A 23,802-nucleotide genomic window follows, 5' to 3' on the forward strand; every position below is an offset into this window, starting at 1 on the left:
ATATTTTGTGTTATTTTCTTAAGAAACACCTTAGATAGTTGTATTTTGGTAGGACTAAAGAAATATTTGAAGTACAAATAAATTATATGTTTGTATGAATACTTTATCGGAAAAACCCGAAACAACCCGAAAAAACCCAAGGTTGAAAAACCCGAATTTTATTGATTTGGTTTATAAATTTAAAAATCCGACACAAATAATTTGGTTTGATATTTGAAAAATCCGAACTAACTCGGCAATGTACACCCCCTACAGCTGATCATTTACTAGACCTTGTCAATCTCACCACTACTCAATTTGTTTTGTATCCCTATGGCCTATCTATCTCAATTCAACAACAAAATCATAGCATTTCTCTCCGAATAAATTATCAAAAATATACATAAAACTTGCATTGAAAACACCACTACCAATATCCTTCCTTTTTTTTTTCATTGAATCGAAAAAAAAAAAAGAAATCCGATTCAATCAATTCATATATCATACAAATATAATCACGAAAAAATAAGAAAGAAAAATCACCTGCAAACGATGGCTTCTTCAGCAAGAAACCATCGGTGCTTGTTGTTTTGTCTCGTGACGACGATCATGATAACTTCGTCTTACGGTCAAGAGTCTGAACCAACTCTCCTCTTTAAATTCAAATCTTCGCTCGAAAACGCCACGTCATCATCATCACTCGGAAACTGGAATTCATCGGTGCCGCTTTGCACCGGCAACAATTCAAATTGGAACGGATTGCTTTGCTTCAACGGAAAATTCTACGGTCTCCGTCTCGAATCGATGGGATTATCGGGGAATCTTGACGTCGATACGCTTTCTCAGTTGACTAATTTGCTTACTATAAGTATTATGAATAATAATTTCGAAGGTCCGTTTCCGAACGTGAAGAAAATCGGAGGTCGATTGAGAGGTGTGTTTTTGTCGAATAATCGATTTTCCGGTGAGTTGCCGGACGATGCTTTCGCCGGGATGAAGTCGATAAGGAGAATTTTAATGGCGAATAATGAGTTTACAGGGAAGATTCCGACGTCGTTATTGGGAATTCCGAAGCTTGTTGAGCTGCAGATACAAAATAACAAATTCAATGGAACAATACCGGCGTTTAGTCAGAAGGATTTTCAAATAAATGCTGCAAATAATAGACTTGAAGGTCCAATACCATCTCAGCTTAGCAGCCAAAGTGCAAGCTCGTTTGCAGGTTAGAGTTTATCTTAAGAAAAAATATCCTCGTTTTAATTCGGTGGTTTCGTTTTGATTTGAAATAAAATTTAAGAAAGTAAAGAGAATTTTGAATCTAGAAATTTTTTTGAATTGTGATTTTAAATTAGTACTCCCTTGTCACGGTTTATGTGACACTTTTTGTTTATCAAGAGTCAAACATTTTAAGCTTGATCGAATATTTGCGCATGAAAGCTTTAAATTTTTTGAAGTGAAATTTATATATTTATAATCTATGTAAAAATTACTATACCTCACAATAATTGACAATTTAAAATATTTAAAAAATATATGAAAAATTTACGGTACTTGTTTAAATCTCGAAATTCAAAAAATGTCACATTGATTATCAGATCACTTATTAGTAGCAATACAGGTAAATCTCTTAATAAATATTACCCCTCCGTCCCATTTTATGTGAGGCAGTTTGACTCGACACGGGGTTTAAGAAAGTAGGAAAGACTTTTAAAACTTGTGGTCCAAAATGAATGATAGAAATTTGTGTGGCTGTAAATCGTTTCATTAAGCGTATAATGGACATTTTATAGTTAAATTATTACTCAATATAAAAATGTGTCATTCTTTTTTAAACTGACTAAAAAGGAAAGTAAGTCAAATAAATTGGGACAGAGGAAGTAATAATTAATAATCCGGTGCATAAAGTATATTCCGACGAAGGGAGTAACAAATAGTAAATTTGGATCATATACTTTTAAAAGTGTAATGGTTTTTATTAGTGATAGGAACTTAAATATAACGTTGAATTCATTTATTTAAATTCCTAAATCGCCTTAGAACAAAGTATTTGTAGAATGCATAGAAATCATGAGCATGCATATGCTCCAAATACTTTTTAATTTTAGTTAAAATAAACATACATATAAAACAAATTTATTGTGTTCACTTTTTGTGTGGATGAAACAGGAAATTTGGGCCTATGTGGGAAGCCGATGCCACCATGTCCACCTTCAAAGTAGAAGAAAGGAAATAATGAAATATATCCATTGGAATCAGTCGAGGCGTGCGAAAGCTGGTATCATAGTTATCTTAAAAAAAATAAGTTGTTGAATTGTAGTTGAGTTATGGAAAATACAAAGTATATGTTATTTTGTTTTCCTAGTCATTGAATAATGGAATTATGAAGGTAAGATATAGAGCTGTCAATATGGGCTAGTCCACCCCATCCGGGCTAACCCATACAGGCTTTGACATTTTACGGGCCAGGCCAGGCTAGCCCATTTTTGGTGTGGGCCAGAAAACGGTTGGCCCAACCCACAAGTACGTGGGCTACAGGCTTGCCAGGCCAGCCCACTTTTTTAAAAGTTATATATTTTTTTATAATTATTAAATTAAATTATAAATTTAAAAATATTATCATAAATATCGACAAAACAATATTACATGGTGTTAATGTTACTACTTGTTAATCAAATCCACAAATAAAATTATCTTTATAATATTTATTAAGTTTTTTTTCAAGTAAAAGTATAAATATCTAAATAGAAATATTAACCTAACTGTTTTGCAATGATCACAATAAAACACAAAAAATATGACAATATTCCAACCATAAAAATGTAAAAAATAAACTCCTTAAAAAATCATGAAACTTATGGCGTATCTAACACTTCATGAAACCTATGACGTATCTAACACTTCATGATTATCTTCATCAAGCATATCTGAATCAACTTGTGGGAAGGTTGTCTTAACATCTTCATTTTCATCTGCAATTTATGTGCGGTTTCAATTAGTTAAATATTAAAAAATAACTAAATTGAGAATTATAATATTTAAATGTACACAAAAATATATTACCGATTTGAGAAAAATCATGTGATCAGTTTCGAGTAGCAATAAGTGTTTGAACATTTTCATGGTGGATGCAACTTCTATACTTAGTGATTTCCTAAAAAACTTTAAATAGATTTTGAGTTTGGATCTCTTTAATTTTAAATTTTAATATTATATTATATTTTTTTTAATTAATTTGTATTAGCCCACGGGCCGGCCCTACCTATATTTCTCAAGCCCCACAAATCAACAGGCTTATTCAGTCCAGGCTAAAAAACCCTTTTTTTAAATGGGCTCCAAAATTTTTAGCCCAGCCCTATTAAATCCCAGGGTTAGGCCAGGCCGGCCCAACAGGCCTAGCCCATATTGACGGCTCTAGTAAGATATATGTGTTTGTCTGATATTAATTTTTAATTAGTAAGATTGTATTACTTGGTTTAATGTAAACATGCGATTGAGAAATATTTACCATGTTATAATCAAATCTAACTCACTCTGAATTGTAACCAAGTTTAGAACCAACAAGTTTTCACCAATTAACAATTACTTGCCAAATTTAATTGTAGAAAAATTCAAGACATTATTTTATTTATCACAGAATTGAAATGAGAAGTTACACACTCCATTTTTTTTTTATATAAAAAAACGCTTTATCTTTTTAACATTGGACTATAGTACTCCCTTCCTACTTTTACTTATTTTTATACTAAAAATAAATGTTTAGTTTTTCTTATTTAATTTGGAAAATCAAGAGATAATTTATCACTTAAATTTTAATTTACCCTTTATTATTAAGGCAAATTACTTAACTACACTCCTTACTTACCTTAATATCCATCTATCCCTACTTATTTCAAAAATTTCAAAAATCCCTTATTTACCTATGTATCCCGCATGTATCCCGTGCACAACGCTATGTATCCCGCTATGTGGAATGTATCAAACCTAATGTATCCCGAGCGTTGATGTATCCCGTGCACAATGCTATGTATCCCGCATGTATCCCGTGCACAACGCTATGTATCCCGCATGTATCCCGTGCACAACGCTATGTATCCCGCATGTATCCCGTGCACAACGCTATGTATCCCGCATGTATCCCGTGCACAACGCTATGTATCCCGCATGTATCCCGTGCACAACGCTATGTATCCCGCATGTATCCCGTGCACAACGCTATGTATCCCGCATGTATCCCGTGCACAACGCTATGTATCCCGCTATGTGGAATGTATCAAACCTAATGTATCCCGTGCACAACACTATGTATCCCGCAAACATCATTTTTAAGGGATTTTTGGTAAATAGAAAACTAGAAGGGATAGGATGTTATTTAGTACTTGTAATATGTGGTTCCTATAATTTATAATATTATTAATTCTAGTTACATTTTAAAATTTTAAATTTATTATATTCAATATAATAAAATTATCATTTTATTTATTATTTCTTAAAAAGTGTGTCAAATCAATAAGCAAAAATTATAGACTTTGCAACATTTGTCATTTGGTGTTTGGCCTTCCTAAATAACAAGAAAAAGTTGAAAGAGAACAAGCAGAAACGTGTAAATGAATAATTTGCCGAAAGCTTTTGGAGATCTCTAAGATATATTTGGTACGAGAAAAACATTTCATTGAAAAATGCTTTTTAATTTTGGTTGGTCATAAGATTTCTCTTAGAAAAAAATTGATATTTTTAAGTTTATTGTCTGCATTTCACCTATCGGACGCATGATTCTCATGAAGAAATATCAATGATTGTAATAAAAAATAAAAAAATAATTATAAAGCCAATAGGGCTTCATCCCAATTCAATACCCCAACTCTCACTCATTGATCATCCCACGGCCGAATTAGCCACCACCCTATCTCACCCACTATAGTTCTTGAAAGAATAATCACACAAAGAAAGAACGAAAAAGAAAAAAGTAATCCGAGCTCAAATCTAATAAAACGCATGACACAAAATTTAAAATATATAAAATATTTAACTTCTATATATTGATAACACAATCTTTTTTCTTAGACTATTGTATCACCTAAAAAGTAATTAATGATAGCTATGCATGATAAGTAATACTAGAAACTCATAAAATAGCACAAGTTACCTTTTATGCCTGTTAAATTCATTTATTGTGCAAAAATTGTTTATACTGTTTCGATATGGAGTAAGTCATATCCAATAAGAAAGGTAAAAATCAATAAATCCATTTTTGCTCGTTAAATACTTTCTTCTGTTTCAATTTGTTTGATTTGATTCTAAGTACAAATGTCAAATTAACTAATGTTTGATGTGAATTTAGATATAAAATCTTTAATAATCAACATATCTGAAAAATATTTGAAAAAACTTATGATAAAAATAAAAAATAATGGTCTAAGAGTACTTCCTCAGTTTCAATTTATTTGTTTTACTTTCCTTTTTTAATACGCTTTAAAACAAAATGTTTCTTGTTGTTTTTTAGCAACTCCTTGATTCTAACTTTCAACATGATATATTTAAAATCAGAATATTAAAACACATTTTGATACATTTGATATTTTTTTACCTTATGACCACAACATTTGCAAAGTGTTTTAGTCTTAAAACTCTTTATATATCAAGTTAAAATATGACAAATAAATTAAAACGAAATGAATAACTTAAAACAAACCAAGTATTGTTTTTGCAAGAGTATGAAGGAAATTCCCCTCCCTCCAATCCCCATTAGTCAACCTCTCACCCCACCCCCACAACCCAACCAGTACAAACTATATGAACAATATACCTGGAAACTGGCAAACAAGTTATACTAAAATAGCCGGCTAATACAGCTAATCATTCACCAGACCTTGTCAATATCACCACTACTCAATTTGTTTTATTGTATCCCTCTGCCCTATCTATCTCAATTCAACAACAAAATCATAGCAATTCTCTCCTAATAAATTATCAAAAATATACATAAAACATGCGTTGAAAACACCATTACCGATATCCTTCTCTCTTTTTTTCCATCGAATCGGAAAAAAAAAAATCCGATTCAATTTATTCATATATCATATAAATATAATCTCGAAAGAAAGAAAGAAAAATCACCTGCAACCACCTTCAAACGATGGCTTCTTCAACAAGAAACCATCGGTGCTTGTTGTTTTGTCTCGTGACGACGATCATGATAACTTCATCTTACGGCCAAGAGTCTGAACCAACTCTACTCTTTAAATTCAAATCTTCGCTCGAAAACGCCACGTCATCATCATCACTCGGAAACTGGAATTCATCGGTGCCGCTTTGCACCGGCAACAATTCAAATTGGAACGGATTGCTTTGCTTCAACGGAAAATTCTACGGTCTCCGTCTCGAATCGATGGGATTATCGGGGAATCTCGATGTCGATACGCTTTCTCAGTTGACTAATTTACTTACTATAAGTATTATGAATAATAATTTCGAAGGTCCGTTTCCGAACGTGAAGAAAATCGGAGGACGATTGAGAGGTTTGTTTTTGTCAAATAATCGATTTTCCGGTGAGTTGCCGGACGATGCTTTCGCCGGGATGAAGTCGATAAGGAGAATTTTAATGGCGAATAATGAGTTTACAGGGAAGATTCCGACGTCGTTATTGGGAATTCCGAAGCTTGTTGAGCTGCAGATACAAAATAACAAATTCAATGGAACAATACCGGCGTTTAGTCAGAAGGATTTTCAAATAAATGCTGCAAATAATAGACTTGAAGGTCCAATACCATCTCAGCTTAGCAGCCAAAGTGCAAGCTCGTTTGCAGGTTAGAGTTTATCTTAAGGAAAGTTATACTCGTTTTAATTCGGTGGTTTCGTTGTGATTTGAAATAAAATTTAAGAAAGTAAAAGAAAATTTTGAATCTAGAAATTTTTTTGAATTGTGATTTTGAATTAATACTCTCTGTCACGATTTATGTGATATTTTTCGTTTATAGAGAGTCAAACCGTTTAAGTTTGACCGGGTTCAAAATGAAATTTTATATTATAAAAAACTACGTAAAAATTACTATAAGTCACAATAATTGACAATTCAAAATATTTAAAAAATATATGAAAAATTTACGATCAAAGATAGATTTGTTTAAATCTCAAAATTTGAACAATGCCAATAAATTGAGATAAAGGAAGTAATATGTCAAGTATACCAAAATATCGTATAATCTTATGATTTAATTAACGAAAAGTTAAAATTAAAAGGTTTAAAAAAATAAAAAATATATAGTACATGTTTTTAAACAACTAAAAAACAAAAACAAAACGGAAACGAGAAAGTAAATATTTAACTGACTACTCACTATAGTAGGCTCTTACTTTATTTCTTCCGATTACTATTTTGGGCTTTATATAATTAAAAAACCTATCATTGTTGGTGAATTTTAGGTGTTAAAAAACTTACACTAAGTTTTATGTATCGATGTACATTATCAGATCACTTATTAGTAGCAATACGAGTAAATCTCTTAATAAATATTAATAATTAATAATTCGGTAAAAATGGTAATAGTACTATTTTAAAAAAATGATACTAGCATTTATTTTTTGAGTTTAAGTTATGCACACTCTCAATATAAGATTGATATAATTTTGTTTTAATAACTCTTTGTTAAGAAGTCAATTAATAAAGATAGCGTTAAATATTGAAAGACTTGATCAATTCGAATTGGAATGGTAGAAAGTGATGAAGCAAAATTTTACTATCATGTTAAACTTTATTATTATTACAAAAAGAAGTTTACTAGAAATCGCTTTCAAAATAATTACTGAATAACTTACGCCTATTAATATGCATACTAAAATTTATATGTTTTGAATATGAATATACATATGAATATTAAAATTTGATTATTACATAACTAAAACTTTAAAATAAAAATAAAAATTGAGTGCATAGATTTTGTTTCAAAATTTAAAATTACTAAATATAAAACTTTTAAAACTACTGTATATTAATTAATTAAATACATATTAAAATAATTTTTTAAATTATATGTAGTGCCGTTGGTGGGATGATGGCTAACAATGATAATTGTAAATGTTGATCGGAAATGGTGTTGGCTAATTGTAGTGATTAATGGTGGTAAGTTCATAGATGAGGCTGATAGCTGTGATGAATGATAGTGATAGCTAATAATGATAGTTGACAATATATAGTGGTAACTGATGATAATAATTATCGATAGTGATTGATGATACATGTGTCTTGATTATCAATGGGGAGAATCGAGAGACCTAACTCGTCCGAACTATTAAAAATACGTATCGTGCAATTAGACATTATAGAAATGAAGATAGCATGTCAATTAGAGTGATCTTATATAAGATCCCAAGAGATTGATATTATCACTACGTGGGCGCACGTCCTAATTAGATGAAGTTAATTATTGATACCCTCTTGATCCCTTTAGCCATATCAAATATAATTATTATTATTATAATAATGATCATTATACTGCAATCTATTATATTATAATCTTTTAAATAGACGTACGTGGCAATTTTGTTTATCCCCTACACTTCTGCACTTCTGTCTTTCCAAATTCAGGAAAAAAAAGTTAAAAAGTTTTATATATCATAAATCATAGTACTAATATATAGTAAGTGTTAAAGAAACTTATTGAAAATACTGTATACGTCATTGATTTTTGAGCATATAATTTTGTGTACATTATATATATATAGTCAGTGAATTAGAAACTTATTAAAAATTCTGTGTACGCCACTGATCTTGAGCATATAATTCTTTATACACTACTGATCTTGAACATATAATAATTTTAATATTTTGTGAATGAAACAGGAAATTTGGAGATATGTGGTAAGCCAATGGCAGCATGTGCAACATCAAAGAAGAAAAAGAAAATCCCAATAGTGGCCATAATCCTTGCATCTATTGGAGGATTAATCATATTAGCCATTATATTATTTGCTCTCTTCCTTGTCTATAAACAAAGGAAAAAACCAACTCAATATGAAAAATCATCAGTAAAAAATCTCAACAAAAAACCCTCAGTACTGAGAGAAGAAAAGTACACAAAAAGTCATCATGACAAGGCTAGTAAATTGTACTTTGTAAGAAGGGATAGAGAAAAGTTTGATTTAGAAGATCTTCTTAGAGCACCAGCTGAAGTTTTGGGAAGTGGAAGTTTTGGTTCTTCTTATAAAGCTGATCTTCCTATTGGAAAACCAATTGTTGTGAGGAGATTTAGGCAAATGAGTAATATGGGCAAAGAAGATTTTCATGAACATATGAGAAGCCTTGGCAAGTTGTCACATCCTAATGTTCTTCCTCTTGTGGCTTTCTATTATAGGAGGGAAGAAAAGCTTTTGGTTACTGATTTTGTTGATAATGGAAGCTTGGCAAGTCATTTACATGGTAAGTACTTTCACAGCATTTAAAAACTTACTCAGAACTACTTTTTAATAGTGCTCAATTCTCAAGAAACATCTAATAAATAAGTATAATTTAGTAACATATGTCTTGTAGTATTGTTATTTTTCATAATAGGTCTGAAATGAGCTAAATCAACAATTATTTGGAACAGTGAGGGTAAAACTTAAAGTGATAGTAATACATGTCACTTAATTATAGTTAGGTGGTAGATATGTGTATAAAAATACATGGTATATATTTATTAATTTAACATAAACATTGAATGCAAATAAATTTTAACCACTCAAGTCAAGCATGATATCTGTCACAATTTGTATGAAGCAATGAGATTATTTAAAGTATTAAATTATAAAAAAGTTTCAACTTTTTAAACAGATTAAAGATGCTTTACAATAATTATAGATAGTTGTACATAAAAATTGAGTTAGCTAGTTATCTCAAAATGAAGGCAATAGTGTAAAATTGTTTGTATTGCCAATGTATTAAAATTAATTCCTATTGAATTTAACTTATATATATTGATCATATAAAGAAATGTTACACTATTTTTATATTTTAACATATATAGTAATTTTTTTAGAAGATTTATTAGTGTAAAAACATTGAAGAAGTTCCACCTTGGTCAATTATGAGATGAATGGTCTCTTTATATATAGATTGAGTAATTATTATCTACTTAAATTAGTTTTTGAGGTTGAATTATACTTAAGATCCATAACATGACATCAAAGCAAGACTCATCTCAAATCTCATTCACGATATTGGGCCTCACCCATGCTCCAGATATATATCCAGCCCGCCTCTTGAACTAGTTTTTGAGGTTGACTTTGCAATTCTCTTCATATGAACTAATTTTGGTATTTGTTGATCAGGCAAAAGAAGTCCTAACCAACCAAGTCTTGATTGGCCAAGTCGTTTGAAAATCATAAAAGGAGTTACAAGGGGATTGGCTTATCTTTACAAGGAACTTCCAACACTGACACTCCCACATGGACATCTTAAATCCTCAAATGTTCTTCTAGACCACAAATTTGAGCCACTTGTAGCAGACTATGCTCTTGTGCCAGTAATCAACAAAGACCATGCCAAACAGTTCATGGTGGCTTACAAATCACCAGAGTACATGCAAAATGAACGTCTCACAAGAAAAACTGATGTATGGAGCCTTGGCATCCTCATCCTTGAGCTACTAACCGGCAGGTAATAATACTTCATCCCCATCCTTTATTTATTATCTGAAAGACAGTCTGGTGCATAAAGTATCTGACATTCACATCCTTTATTTATTATCTGAAAGACAGTCTGGTGCATAAAGTATGTGACATTCACCTAGAGACAGTAAAAGTACTAGTAATACTTTCTCCATCGCAAATTATTTGTTGCTTTTTTACTTTACAAGTCCTTTAAAAAGTAGTATTAATTACAATTTTTTTAGTACTTTAACCTTATATATCAAAGTTATACATCTTAGTATGCAATTATCAAGATCATTTTGTGCATATACCAACACAAATTACTTCATTTTGAGTTTCATTTAGTGACAAGGAACCAAATATTTACATTTTAGGCTCACAAATTTTGATCCACTAACTTGTGAAATAAAAAGAAACCTCATATCACTAATGTTAGTTGTGCACGACTTTTTTGATCGCTTCATTCGGGTTAAGATGTGGCTAAAGTCTCTCTGAGGGTAGGAATGTTTGACTGGATAGGTAATTTAAGAAAAAGGAAGACTTTTAAGTATACATGACATTTATATTATTACTATAAAAGCATGTTATTAAATATTAAGCTTAATTAACACAGGTTTCCAGCTAATTATCTAAAGCAAGGCAAAGGTGCAAATGCAGACTTAGCAATGTGGGTGAATTCAGTAGTAAGAGAAGAATGGACAGGTGAGGTTTTTGATAAAGACATGAACACAACAAAACATAATTGTGAAGGTGAAATGCTTAAGCTATTGAAAATTGGAATGTCTTGTTGTGAAATGGATGTTGGAAAGAGATGTGATTTAATGGAAGCTTTACACAAAATTGAAGAATTGAAAGAAAATGATGAAGAAGATTATTCTTCTAATTCTTATAATAATTATGCAAGTGATCAAGGAGAAATGTATTCTTCTAAAGCCATCACTGATGATGATTTCTCCTTTTCTAAGAATGCTTAGTAAGAATATTATACATAAAAAAAATGTGAAATTTCGACGAATATATATATTCCTTCATGTCGAAAATCTTATATTTCTGATGGCGTTACAAAGGGAACGTTGGATGGAGTTTTTTTTTTTTTTTTAATTCCAAGGGGTTGTGAAAAGGTAGAATTTTGTGTAAAATGGAATTTTTTGTGTTTTTATTTTAATTAAAGGGTAGATATATGTGATCAAAGTTAGAAAAATTAAAGGAAGCTCACATCTCATGTATTCGTGTATACATTTTTTTTCTTTCTTTCTATTATTGGATTTTAAATGTATGATTTGTTACGAGTTTGTTTCTTAATAAAAGATGTTTGTTCTTTCCTAATTGGGTTACAAAATGTTCTACCTTGCTTTTGGAATACAAGTCTTTATTTGTTTCTACTTTTTATTAGTGATGGCGGAACTAAAAGTTTCACTGAAAAGTCAAAATATGAAAAAGCAAATACACAAAACGTCTAGAAGATTCAACATATAATATGTAATTATATATGTATAAAAAAAGATTGACCTATTAATTACATAGTATTTCGTTTTCATATAATTTTAAAGATGAACTCATGCAAAGAAGAAATAAGGATAATTTAGTCAAACGCGACTCATAAAAATGTCCTGAGAGATAGATGATTTAGACTAGAGAGGGACCAAAGTTGCACATTTGGATTTATTAACAACCAAATGCGTACAATTGAACAATACCGGAATCAAAATCGAAATAAAATAATAAATTAAGGACTAAAAATGCTATTTTCACTATTATATAAGGATGGAAAATGTACAATCCTTTGTTATACTATAAAAACAATCACTTCAAATTTTTTTCTTTACTTCTCTTTTGGCTCTTCCCTCTTGAGAACTTTAGAACTATTCTCTGCTAATCTATATGAGAGGCTGTACGTGCTTCATGATCGATGTGATCATCGAGCTCTCAGAGCCATATTACATCTTGTTTTGGTAGCTAAAGTTTTGTCCTGCACGAATTATGGTGAAAATTGTGTCAAGAATAACACATTGTATCAAAAGAACAGAATATGTGAATACAGTCTATAGTCATACCACTACTAATAGTTAAGTATTCGTCGAAGATCTAATGTTGTTAATCTATTCGTGTTGACTTGCTTGGGAGACGGAAGCTTGACTCGGATTTGTTGAGTGGTTTGAACTATAGAATCCTGTTTGGCATGGAGTTTCTTCACCAAGTGTTCTCAATCTCTCTAATTCCGGCATAATAACCTTGCTTAGATCTGGTCTATCTTTCCTTCTTAGCTCAGAACATTTGAGCGATAACTTAGCAAGGCTTAAAGCATCATCACGGGGCCAATCAGGAACGGATGAATCAAGCATATCGTTGAATGTACCTTTATCGATTGCCCTCTCAACATGGTGAGTTAAACCCATAGGTGGCTTGGCTGTTAGTATCTGCAAGAATATGATACCTAAAGAGTAGACATCAGATTTTATACCAAGCATCCCCGTTTGCTGATATTCGGGGTCTATATAGCAGAAAGTTCCAGCAGTTGATGTCATTCGATACTGAGTTACAGTATCTGCCACTGATGGAGGGACAAGCCGAGCCAAACCAACATCACTAATCTTACTCACAAAGTTTCGATCTAGTAGAATATTTGCTGGTTTTAGATCACGGTGTACTATTGGTTCTGGTTTGCTTTGGTGTAAGAAAAGAAGACCAGCACCTATTTCAGCAGCAATTCTAAATCTATGCTGCCAAGAGAGTGCTGGTGAATTTCCTCTCTGGAATAGACGGTCTTCTAAGCTTCCGTTGGACATAAACTCATATATTAAGCACCCATACTCGGGACATGCTCCTAGAAGAAGCACCATATTAGGATGTCGTATGCAGCTCAATACTTCAACCTGCGATGAAAGAAGAAGGTGAGTGAGATTAGGGGCTACAATGCTACATATGATGTTCATTTATGAACGGAAAGACAGAACTCTTTTGTCCTTATTACCCGCTTATAAGTTGAATTACATGAAGATGCATCGTTTTTTTAGTTCTATCTTTACGATGCATCTTTTTTTCGTTTGCAGACTATATAGCAATTATTGACTGGAAATGGATGCCAACTATATTGTTGTCCTGTTCTGGTGCCATCAACATACCAATAAAGCCATTCATCTTGTTTTAATTAAACTATTTTTGATGTACTTCGGGGGACTGTTGCATTATTTATCTACTGACGATTAAGTACATCTCGAAGAATTTATAAGTATTATTGGCTTTATACCTCTTGTTGAAATTGTTGTCTTCCATGAGCTGCATCAGGGCGAAGGACCTTAACTGCAACATGTGTGTGGTCCATGTAACACTTGTACACTGGTCCATAACCTCCTTCTCCAATTTTATTAGATTGAGCAAAGTAGTTCGTTGCAGATTCGATCTCCTCTATCGAATACCTTCTATACCTGAAATCTGAATTTGAAAGTTTATTTAGTACCTTATTCCTCTCTTCTGCTTCTTTTAGAGCTTTCATTTCTGCATTAATTCTCTTCTGAGATTCTAGTTCTGCAAGCCTCTGAGCTGCCTCCGCATGCTCAAGGGCAGCTCTAGATTTTGCCTTTTCCTTCTCTGCAAGTGCTAATGCAGCTTCTTCTGCAAATCTAGCCTCTTCTATTCTTCTTTGTTCTTCCGCTTTCCAGCGCTGGAGTTCTGTTGCCTACAGTTGACAACATGTTAAGTCATTGATGCAAATCACAAAGGTGCACAACAAGTTGGAAATTTTCTACCTTTTGTTGTGCTGTGAGTGCTTCCTTGCAAGCTGTACTATACATTTCCATTGTTTGCTTGAGCTCCAGTTTCAGCCTTCTCATTTCTGCTGCTACGTCATCCTTCAAAATGAAACGAAAGACCTTTAGAAACTCAAGTGATTGGAGTAATAATTATGCTTAAAGATAATGTGTAGCAATTTTGATCTTAGTATCTATAGTTTCCAAAAGCTCAAAATGATATCTTTGATTGCCTACCGGTGTCGAGGAGAATGATGGTCTATCACCCTCCATTGAGAGAAATGACATCTCTGATGGCATGATGTCCAACGATCTGCGCCCCATGGGCATGGGTTCAAAACTTTGCCCCTCATAATCAGAGAAACCTGATAGCCGGGGTGGGGTTGCTCCACTATCAAAGGTGTCAGCAAATGAAGGAAACATATTGTCAATACTTGGCCTACCAGAACTGACAAAGGATATGTCAGTATCTGGTTGAGAAATCTCATATGGTTTGCCATTTGGGCCTTTCCTATGAGTGAAAGGGGACCTGTTTACAACAGTGATAAACAACTTAGGCCTCGGAATGAGAAAATATGCAACATTGTCCTTACTAAGAAGTTGATTTTTGTAATAAAAACACGATAAATTTTGAGTAGGAAGTGAAGATAATTTGACTTACTTCATGTTGAATGTATCACTATGCAGGTTGGACATGGGTATATCAGATACAGGCTTTGGAATCCCAGATATAGAACCTATTCGAAACATATCATAATTAACTTTGCACTACGAAATGAGCTCAATTGAAAAATTTGCTTCTAGTGTTTGCATACCTCTGGGAGGGACATTAGAATCTTCAATTGAATTAGATTTGACGTTGGCATTCTGCGTGAACTGGTGACGTAGTGGGTGGATAAATGGTGCGAGACGAGCAGCAGATCGTGTAGATGAAATCTTTCCAGATTTGGAGATGACATACACAGTGCAGAAATCAGGAACACCTTTTAACACATTTCCAGGAATATCTTTGATTTTAAATCTGATGTGCAGAAAGGCTACTGTAATTAGTCCTTCTGAAGATGTTATTTTCTTCCAAATATAAACGCATAACTAAAACACGGTCCATATAAGAATAGTGCAATAAAATACAGATGCAAATCTTCACTTTTCTTCTTCACAAACTTCTGATTTAGCTTCGGAATCAAATTTGCAAGTGTGTTATGCAATACTTAACAAATATAGCTTCAAATTGACTGAAACTGTGACTATACATATAATACAAGTTGCTCATCTAGGTAATTCCTTCATTCAAGAGATACATCATATCTACTACTCCCTTCGTCCCAAATGTTTTTGGCGCCTTTCCAACAAGTACAAATATCAATGCATAGAGAGAGTCACCATACCTGAGAAGGCCGCCTTTTGCTGCTGCACCAAGAATTAGTACTTCTATAGCTGTTCGATTAATATATTCAATGATTGCTTTGACCACATCGGCATCCTCTAGCACAACATCATGACATTGAATCTGTTATTTATTGATGCAAAGAATCTATGTTAGAAAGGATAAGGAAATGACTATGAAAATAAACAATTCTAAATGCCAAAGATTGATTCTTGATCTATGTTTGCAGGTTCATTATGAATTCGTTTGAAGTTTCGAGATTGAATACTAACATCTTTACGTGTACAAAATACTCGGAAAGGAAGAAAGAGTTCCTTCAACTGTGGATCCAATTCACTCATTCCTGGTCCATCATTGCTACCATCCTGGTTTATTCCTGATATGTAAAAGTACATCAGTTAGTCCTTGTTACTGTCTCATAGAATAAACTCCAAGAGAAATTTTACCCTTTCTGAACAGAACTTGCAGCTAGATGCCAGCTGGAACACTGGCAAATAACTAACTAATTTGAAGAATATAGTTATTTGACAGTTATGATAGTAGGAACATACAAACATTAAGGCTAAACTACATGTTGACTCTTCCTTTTTTAACGGTCCAACGGCATCAGCCATATTTAAAAGTGTTTAAGCTCTAACCAAGATACAACAAGAAGGGTGTTCAATTGAAACACGCCCTATAAACAGTGGTGGATCCAGGAATTCAAGTAAGGGGATTCAAACAAAAAAATAATCTTATGCCAAGGAGATACAACAACTTACATACATGCAAAAAAAAACATTTTTTCCTATCTATGTAGTGTAATTTTTCAACGAAGGGGATTCAATTGACCCCCCTTGCACCCCTCTGGCTCCACCCCTACTTTCCTTCCGCGCATGTACTTCTACACCTCTATCTCACTTGGTAGAAGAAAAGAAACTACTCGACAATATAAATGTAATCACAAACCACTCAAGTATAAGGGAGTGCAACATTTAGAGGATTCCAGGCTGATAAAAGTATGAAGGCGAAAAACTTCATCAGAATATCACTATAAAACTAGCAACTTTCAATTGTTCACTCTTATTTTCGCTTATGCTTAAGTTCAATTGAATATCGTAAGCCCAAATAATGCTCTAACAACCAACCAAGCAAACCAAACCAAACCACATTTTCCTATAAGATTTCACACAATTTAAAAAAAAAAAAAGGAATATGGTGATTAAGAACAATCTTCTCTTCCCAAAATAATCTCTAAGAGTCAATATTGGTACAAATTTCCACAAAATCAACAAAAATATATCCACCATCAACAACATTGTCAATCCACCCCAAAAGTTGGTTCCTAGTTCCTACAACATTTATTCAAGACATCGTGATCCCAAGAATAAGTTTATTTCTCATATTATCTCAGAAAGTGACTTTCTCAGATAATATCTATTAGTTGAGTAAACATCTGAGAAATCTCACCCTCAAGAATCCATCCACATTGCAACTTCACATATAGAATTTTGCAAAACAAGTTGATTGATCCACAAAATCATAAAGATATGTAAACGCGGACGAGAGGAAGAGAGACTTACTGTTCCCTGATTGAGAAAAAGGCGTGCCGGATGCTTTAACTTTGACATGGATCAAAATAATAGTCTGTCCCCTGGCTAAAAGATTATCAACAGCCCATTTTAGAGCAATTTGGCTTCCTCTATCTTTGTCTATGGCCACAGCTATCAATTTATTCAATGGAGGTGCCCCATGATTCATGGCTGTTGGTGGAGCCCACATTCTATACTATTTCTCAAATAATTTTACCATCTGTTTCAATCAACACATTTCAAATTCTGATATTCTTGAAAAATTCAATAATGAAAAGTTACTCTTATTTACTCATTTGCTTCTACCTTTTTCCAGATTGTGGAAAATTATGAGCAAAGAAAAAAAAAAGAGAAGAAAATATTGAAAAGAAAAAGAAGTTTAGCTCTGTTTGTTAAAATGGCCAAAAAAGAATGAAGAGGATTTTGAGTGTAGTTAAAATTTGAAGGGAGGCCCATGTTTGGCGGGTATTTTGGTTGTTACACCATAACTAGGGGTACTATGTCACTCATTAAATATTAGGGAAAATAAAATTTTAATAAAATAAAATTAATATTTGATAAAAAAATTAAATATTTATGTTCGTTAATGATGGTAGTGGTGGTGGAGGCGGTTGGTGCTAGTGGCTAGTAACAGTGGAGGTAGTGATAGTTGGTGCTAGTGGCTAGTAATGACGATGATAATATTTGTGATGGTGGAGATAGTTGGTAGTAGATTTGACCATATTGGTAGTAGTTGCGGTGGCGGCAAATGTATATAATTATAATGGTGAATGTGGTAGAGACTAACAGTAGCGGTTGACATTAGTAGTGATTGTTATGATAGATAGAGGTGGTTGGTGGTTGACGATTAAGGTGATGATAGAAGTGATTAATGGTTGGGGACAAAGTGATGGTAACAAAATTGGTTTTGTTATTAAGAAAAAATATTTCTACCAACACAAATTATTAAAATAAATAAATGGTGAAGGGCCTAAAATATCCTTAAATTATTGAAATTGGTACAAAAATACCCTTCGTTGACCTATTGGCACAAAATGCCCATCTTTGTTGCCCTTTATTACCCTTATTCACAAACGGCCCATTAATTGAATTAATTAATTTTGTCATTTAATACGTGTCACATTTTGATTCACTAGAAAAATAATTCATCAAAACTAATTTAATTTAGCCCAAACATAGATCTACCCATTAAATCACCCACCCATGACCCAACCAAAACTCCACTTTATGGAACGGTGTCGTTTTATCTGCAAATGCGGAGAGGAGGATACCGAAAAATATGGTGAAGGAGATTAAGGCCACGGGAAGGGAGTAAATGGCAGGGATTGGACCAGAGGAAGCAGACGACTGCAACAAAAGAGGAGGATGGAGAACCATATCTGATCAGTTCATCGAAAATCAATTGATTGAAGGGTGTAAGCGGCTATTGACTATCAGTTCATCGAAAACCGAACGATTAAAGGGTATTTGGAAAGGTAATGGCGTCGGGTTTGAATCATCATGGTTTTAGGCAGAGGAAGAAAATTGAAAATCTTGTTCATCAATAAAATATATCTTCTCTATCAAAACTATTGTTAGTGCCGGAGTTATGCCAGAAATATTTTAAGTTAATGGGTTTTCACATTTAGAATAATTGAGTTTTTTGTTGGGTCAGGTTGGGTGGATCCACGTTGGGTTAAATTAATTTTAGTTAATTAATTTTTCTAACAAATCGGATCATGCCGCATATTGAATGAGAAGATCAATTAATTCAATTAATGGGCAGTTTGTGAATAAGGGTGATAAAGAGCCACAAAGGTTTACCCCAAGGGCATTTTGTGGTCAATAGGTTAACAGAGGTATTTTTATACCAAATCCAATCGTTTAAGGGTATTTTATATATGAGTATATGTGTTGGTTTCTCAATTCATTACGAAGGTCCTCGTAAAGTTTTTTGATAAATTTTTTTTGGGAGCTAGGGGGTACTAGATCCATGAGCTATATAACACACGGAAAATAAAGAAATTTGGGTACTTCCTAAAAGAAGGCCTATAATTGCGGAAATAGACGTGAAAAAATGGTGTGATACGTTGTGGTTCCCCAACTCATCATGGAGGTCCTCATAAAGTTTTTTGAGAAAAAGAAGTTGAGTGCTTCGGGGCACCACATCCATGGCTATAACACACGAGAAATCGAGGAATTAAAGTAGTTACTAAAAAAGGGCATGTCAATTCGAAAATGGTCTTGAAAAAAATGGTGTGAGTAACGTGGTGGTTCTCCAAATCATTACGGAGTTCCTAAAAAGTTTTTTGAGAAAGAATTTTTGGGTGCTCCAGGGCACCTAATCAACGGGCTATCACACACGAAAAATTGAGAAATTTGAGTAATTCTTTAAAAAAGGCATGTGAATGCAAAAATAGGCGTGACAAAAATAGTGTGAGTATACGAGGTGGTTTCCCAACTCATTACGGAGGTCCTCATAAAAAATTTTGAGAAAAAAATTTAGGTGCTCTAGATGCCAGATCCTTAGGCTATAACGTACGAAAAATCAAGTAATTTGGATAGTTCCTAAAAAGGGCACAGTCAATGCGGAAATGGGCATGATAAAATGGTGTGAGTATACATGGTGGTTCCTAAACTCATTACGGAGGTCCTCGTAAATTAGTATTTTGAGAAAACACATTTGGGAGCTCTGAGGCGCCAAATTCATAGGCAACCCACGAAAAATCAAAGGATGTTAGTAATTCCTAAAAAAGGGCATGCAAATGTGGAAATGTACATGAAAAAAATGATGTGAGTATACGTGGTGGTTCCCCAACTCATCACGGAAGTCCTCATAAAGTTTTTTGAGAAAAAGATTTTGGGTGCTCTGAGACGTCATATCCATGGGCTATAACATACAAAAAAAAGAAAAGAAATGGGTAATTCCTAAAAAGGACCTGTAAATGCGGAAATGACGTGAAAAAAATGGTGTGAGTATACCTGGTGGTTCCCCAACTCATTACGAAAGTCCTCATAAAGTTGTTTGACAAAACTTAGGTGTTCTGAACGCTAGATCCATGGGTTATAACACATGAAAATTTGAGGAATTTGGGTAATTCCTAAAAGAAGTCCTGTAAATGTAGAAATAAGCATGAAACAATAATGTGAGTATAACTGCTGGTTCCCTAATTCATAACGGTACATTTTTTTGAGAAATTTTTTTGGGCCCTTAGGGGAGCCATATCCATGGGATATATAATACACGAAAAAAAGAGGAATTTGGATAATTCCTAAAAAAAGGGCTTATAAATGCGAAAATAGACGTGAAAAAAATGGTGCGAGTATATGTGGTGGTTCCCTAACTTATTACGAAGGTCCTCATAAAGTTTTTTTAGAAAAAAATTTTGAGTGCTCTGGAGCGTCAGATCATGGCTATAACACACGAAAAGTCAAGGAATTAGGGTAATTCCTAAAAAAGGGACTGTAAATGCGGAAATGATTGTGAAAAAAATGGTGTGAGCACGAGGTGGTTCCCCAAATTATTACGGAGGTCTTAATAAAGTTTTTTGAGAAAAAATATTTGCGAGCTCAGGGGCGCCATATATATGGGAAACACATGAAAAATCGAAGAATGTTAGTGATTCCTATAAAAGGCTTGTAAATGTGAAAATGGATGTGAAAAAATGTTGTGAGTATACGTGGTGATTCCCCTACTCATTACGATGGTCCTTTTAAAGTTTTTGAGAAAAATAATTTGGGCTCTCGAGGAGCCAGATCCATGGGCTATAACGCTCGAAAAATTGAGGAATTTGGGAAATTCTAAAAAAGGGCCATTAGATACAAAAAATGGGCGTGAAAAAAATGGTGTGAGTATACGTGGTGGTTCCTCAACTTATTACGGAGGTCCATATAAAGCATTTTGACAAAAAAAAATTTAATGCTCCAGGGCGCAAGATATATCGACTATACTATACGAAAAAATGAGAAATTTGGGTAATTCCTAAAAAAGGGCATGTTAATGCGGAAAAGGGCGTGAAAAAAATGGTGTGAGTATACATGGTTATTCCCCAACTCATTACGGAGGTCCTATTAAATAGTTTTGAGAAAAAAAATATTTGAGTGCTCCGGGGCGCTAGATACATGGGCTATAACACTCCAAATATCGAGGAATTTGGGTAATTCCTAAAAAAGGGTTTGTAATGCGGAAATGAACATGAAAAAAATGGTGTGAGTATACGTGGTAGTTCCAACTCATTACGGAGGTCCTAATAAAGTTTTTTGAAAAAAATTTATTAGTGCTCCAGGGCACCAAATCCATGGCCTATAACATACAAAAAATTGAGAATTTAGGAAAATCCTAGTAAAATGCCTTTAAATGCGGAAATGGATGTGAAAAATGGTGTGAGTACACGTGGTTCCCTAACTCATTATGGAATTTCTCATAAAGTTTTTTAACAAAAAAAATTAGGTGCTCCGGGGCGCCAGATCTATGGGCTATATAACAGACGAAAAATAGAGAAATTTGGGTAGTTCCTAAAAAAGGGGCTATAAATGCGGAAATGGACGTGAAAAAATGGTGCGAGTATACGTGGTGATTTCCCAACTCATTACAGAGGTCCTCGTAAAGTTTTTTTTTTTAAAAAAGTTTGAGTGCTCTAGGACGCCAGATCCATGGCTATAACACACGAAAAATTGAGGAATTTTGGTAATTCCTAAAAAAGGGTTTGTATATGCGGAAATGGTCTTAAAAAATGGTGTGAGTATACGTGACGGTTCCCCAACTAATTATGGAGGTCCTCGTAAAGTTTGTAGAGAAAAAAAATTTTAGGTGCTCTGGACGCCTGATCCATGGACATACGAAAATCGAGGAATTTGGGTATTTCCTAAAAAAAGGTCGGTTAATGTGGAAATGGACGTGAAAAAATGGTGCGAGTATATGTGGTGGTTCCCCAACCCACTACGGATGTCCTCGTATAGTTTCTTTAGGAAATTTTTTTTTAGAGGGAATCTGGGTAATTCCTAAAAAAGGGCCTAGAAACACGGAAATGGGCGTGAAAAAAATTGTGTGAGAATACGTGGTGGTGCCAGATCTATGGGCTATAATACACGAAAAATCGAGAATTTCGGAAATTCCTTAAAAATGGCCTTTAAATGTGGAAATTGGTGTGAAAAAATGGTGTGAGTATATGTGGTGGTTCCCCAACTCATTACGGAGATACTCATAAAAAAAATTTGGGTGCTCCTAGGAGCCAGATGAATTGGTTATAACACACGAAAAATCAAGGAATTCGGGTAATTCTAAAAAAGTACTTGTAAATGCAAAAATGGGAGTGAAAAATTGGTGTGCGTATATGTGGTGGTTCCCTAACTCATTACGGAGGTCCTCATAAAGTTTTTTGAGAAAAACATTTTTGCTGCTCAAGAGCGCCAAATCCATGGGCTATAAAACATGAAAAATTGAGGAATTTGGGTAATTTTTAAAAAAGGGCCTGTAAATGTGTAAATGGGCATGAAAAATTGTCTGAATATATGTGGTGATTCCCTAACTCATTAATGAGGTCTTCATAATGTTTTTTGAGGAAAAACATTTGGGTGCTCTGGGGCGCCAGATCCATGGGATACAACATAGGAAAAATCGAGGAATCCTGGTAATTCCTTAAAATGGGTCTGTAATGCGGAATTTGGCATGAAAAAAATGTTGTGAGTAGACGTAGTGGTTGCCCAACTAATAACGAGGTTCTCATAAAGTTTTTTGAATTTATTTTTTGGGTTTTTCGGGTCGCCAAATCCATTGGCTATAACACACGAAAAATAGAGTAACTTGGGTAATTCCTAAAATAAGGCTTGTAAATGCGGAAATGAGCGTGACAAAATGGTGTGAGTATACGTGGTGGTTCCCCAACACTCTACGGAGGTCCTCATAAAGTATTTTATGAAAAACCTTTTTGGTGCTCCGGAGCGCTACAACCATGGGCTATAACACACGAAGAATCGAGAAAACTTGGTAATTCCTAAAAAAAGGCATGTAAATGCGAATATAGGCTTGCAAAAAGGGTGTGAGTATAAGTGGCGGTTCCCCAACTTATTACAGATGTTCTCATAAAGTTTTTTGAGAAAAAAAATTTGGGTGCTCCGGGGCGCCAAATCTGTCACGCCCCAAACTCAAGGGGCGCAACTGACTCCTAAAGCCAAAACTCAGGCACATAAGAAAAATCAAGGAATTTGGGTAATTCCTAAAAAAGGGCATGTAAATGCGAAAATTAGCATGAAAAAAATGGTGTGAGTATACTTGTTTGTTCCCCAACTTATTACGGCGGACCTCATAAAGATTTTTTAGAAGAAAATTTTGGGTGCTCCGGGGCGTCAGATCCATGGGCTTAACACACAAAAAATCGAGGAATCTTGGTAATTCCTAAAAATGGGCCTGTAAATGCGGAAATGGGTGTGAAAAAAAGGGTGTGAGTATACGTGGTGGTTGCCAAACTCATAACGAGGTCCTCATGAAATTTTTTTTAAAAAAACAAATTTGGGTGTT

General features: G+C 33.7%; 3 protein-coding genes across 3 annotated transcripts; 2 read left to right on the top strand and 1 right to left on the bottom strand.

Annotated features, from left to right (window-relative positions):
• The first annotated feature begins 531 nt into the window (after positions 1-531).
• LOC102596251 (pollen receptor-like kinase 4) lies at positions 532-1,206 on the top strand. Its single transcript, XM_006355182.1, has one exon. The coding sequence runs from the start codon at positions 532-534 to the stop codon at positions 1,204-1,206; it is 675 nt and encodes a 224-aa protein (XP_006355244.1).
• A 4,860-nt stretch (positions 1,207-6,066) lies between these two features.
• On the top strand, positions 6,067-11,609 carry LOC102596578 (pollen receptor-like kinase 4). The gene is made up of 4 exons (XM_015312222.1): positions 6,067-6,782; positions 8,816-9,391; positions 10,282-10,609; positions 11,216-11,609. The coding sequence occupies exons 1-4, from the start codon at positions 6,113-6,115 to the stop codon at positions 11,574-11,576; spliced, it is 1,935 nt and encodes a 644-aa protein (XP_015167708.1). The 5' UTR covers positions 6,067-6,112; the 3' UTR covers positions 11,577-11,609.
• A 1,046-nt stretch (positions 11,610-12,655) lies between these two features.
• Positions 12,656-17,484, bottom strand: LOC102596916 (U-box domain-containing protein 35). Its single transcript, XM_006355184.2, has 9 exons — positions 17,298-17,484; positions 16,008-16,111; positions 15,737-15,858; positions 15,164-15,369; positions 15,010-15,085; positions 14,586-14,877; positions 14,349-14,450; positions 13,850-14,278; positions 12,656-13,475 (listed from the first exon to the last, which is right to left on the bottom strand). Exons 1-9 carry the CDS (start codon positions 17,473-17,475, stop codon positions 12,702-12,704), a joined length of 2,283 nt encoding a protein of 760 aa, XP_006355246.2. The 5' UTR covers positions 17,476-17,484; the 3' UTR covers positions 12,656-12,701.
• Positions 17,485-23,802: the final 6,318 nt, after the last annotated feature.

This window comes from Solanum tuberosum, unplaced genomic scaffold (genome assembly GCF_000226075.1).
Source record: "Solanum tuberosum cultivar DM 1-3 516 R44 unplaced genomic scaffold, SolTub_3.0 scf00191, whole genome shotgun sequence".
NCBI lineage: Eukaryota > Viridiplantae > Streptophyta > Magnoliopsida > Solanales > Solanaceae > Solanum > Solanum tuberosum.

Coding starts and splice junctions, on each gene's coding strand:
- LOC102596251 (XM_006355182.1), top strand. CDS start 532: ATGGCTTCTTCAGCAAGAAACCATCGGTGCTTGTTGTTTTGTCTCGTG.
- LOC102596578 (XM_015312222.1), top strand. CDS start 6,113: ATGGCTTCTTCAACAAGAAACCATCGGTGCTTGTTGTTTTGTCTCGTG. Junction 9,392..10,281: donor CTTGGCAAGTCATTTACATG/GTAAGTACTTTC, acceptor TTTGTTGATCAG/GCAAAAGAAGTCCTAACCAA. Junction 10,610..11,215: donor CTTGAGCTACTAACCGGCAG/GTAATAATACTT, acceptor TAATTAACACAG/GTTTCCAGCTAATTATCTAA.
- LOC102596916 (XM_006355184.2), bottom strand. CDS start 17,475: ATGAATCATGGGGCACCTCCATTGAATAAATTGATAGCTGTGGCCATA. Junction 14,451..14,585: donor CATCATTCTCCTCGACACCG/GTAGGCAATCAA, acceptor TTCATTTTGAAG/GATGACGTAGCAGCAGAAAT. Junction 13,476..13,849: donor GACAACAATTTCAACAAGAG/GTATAAAGCCAA, acceptor CTTTCATCGCAG/GTTGAAGTATTGAGCTGCAT.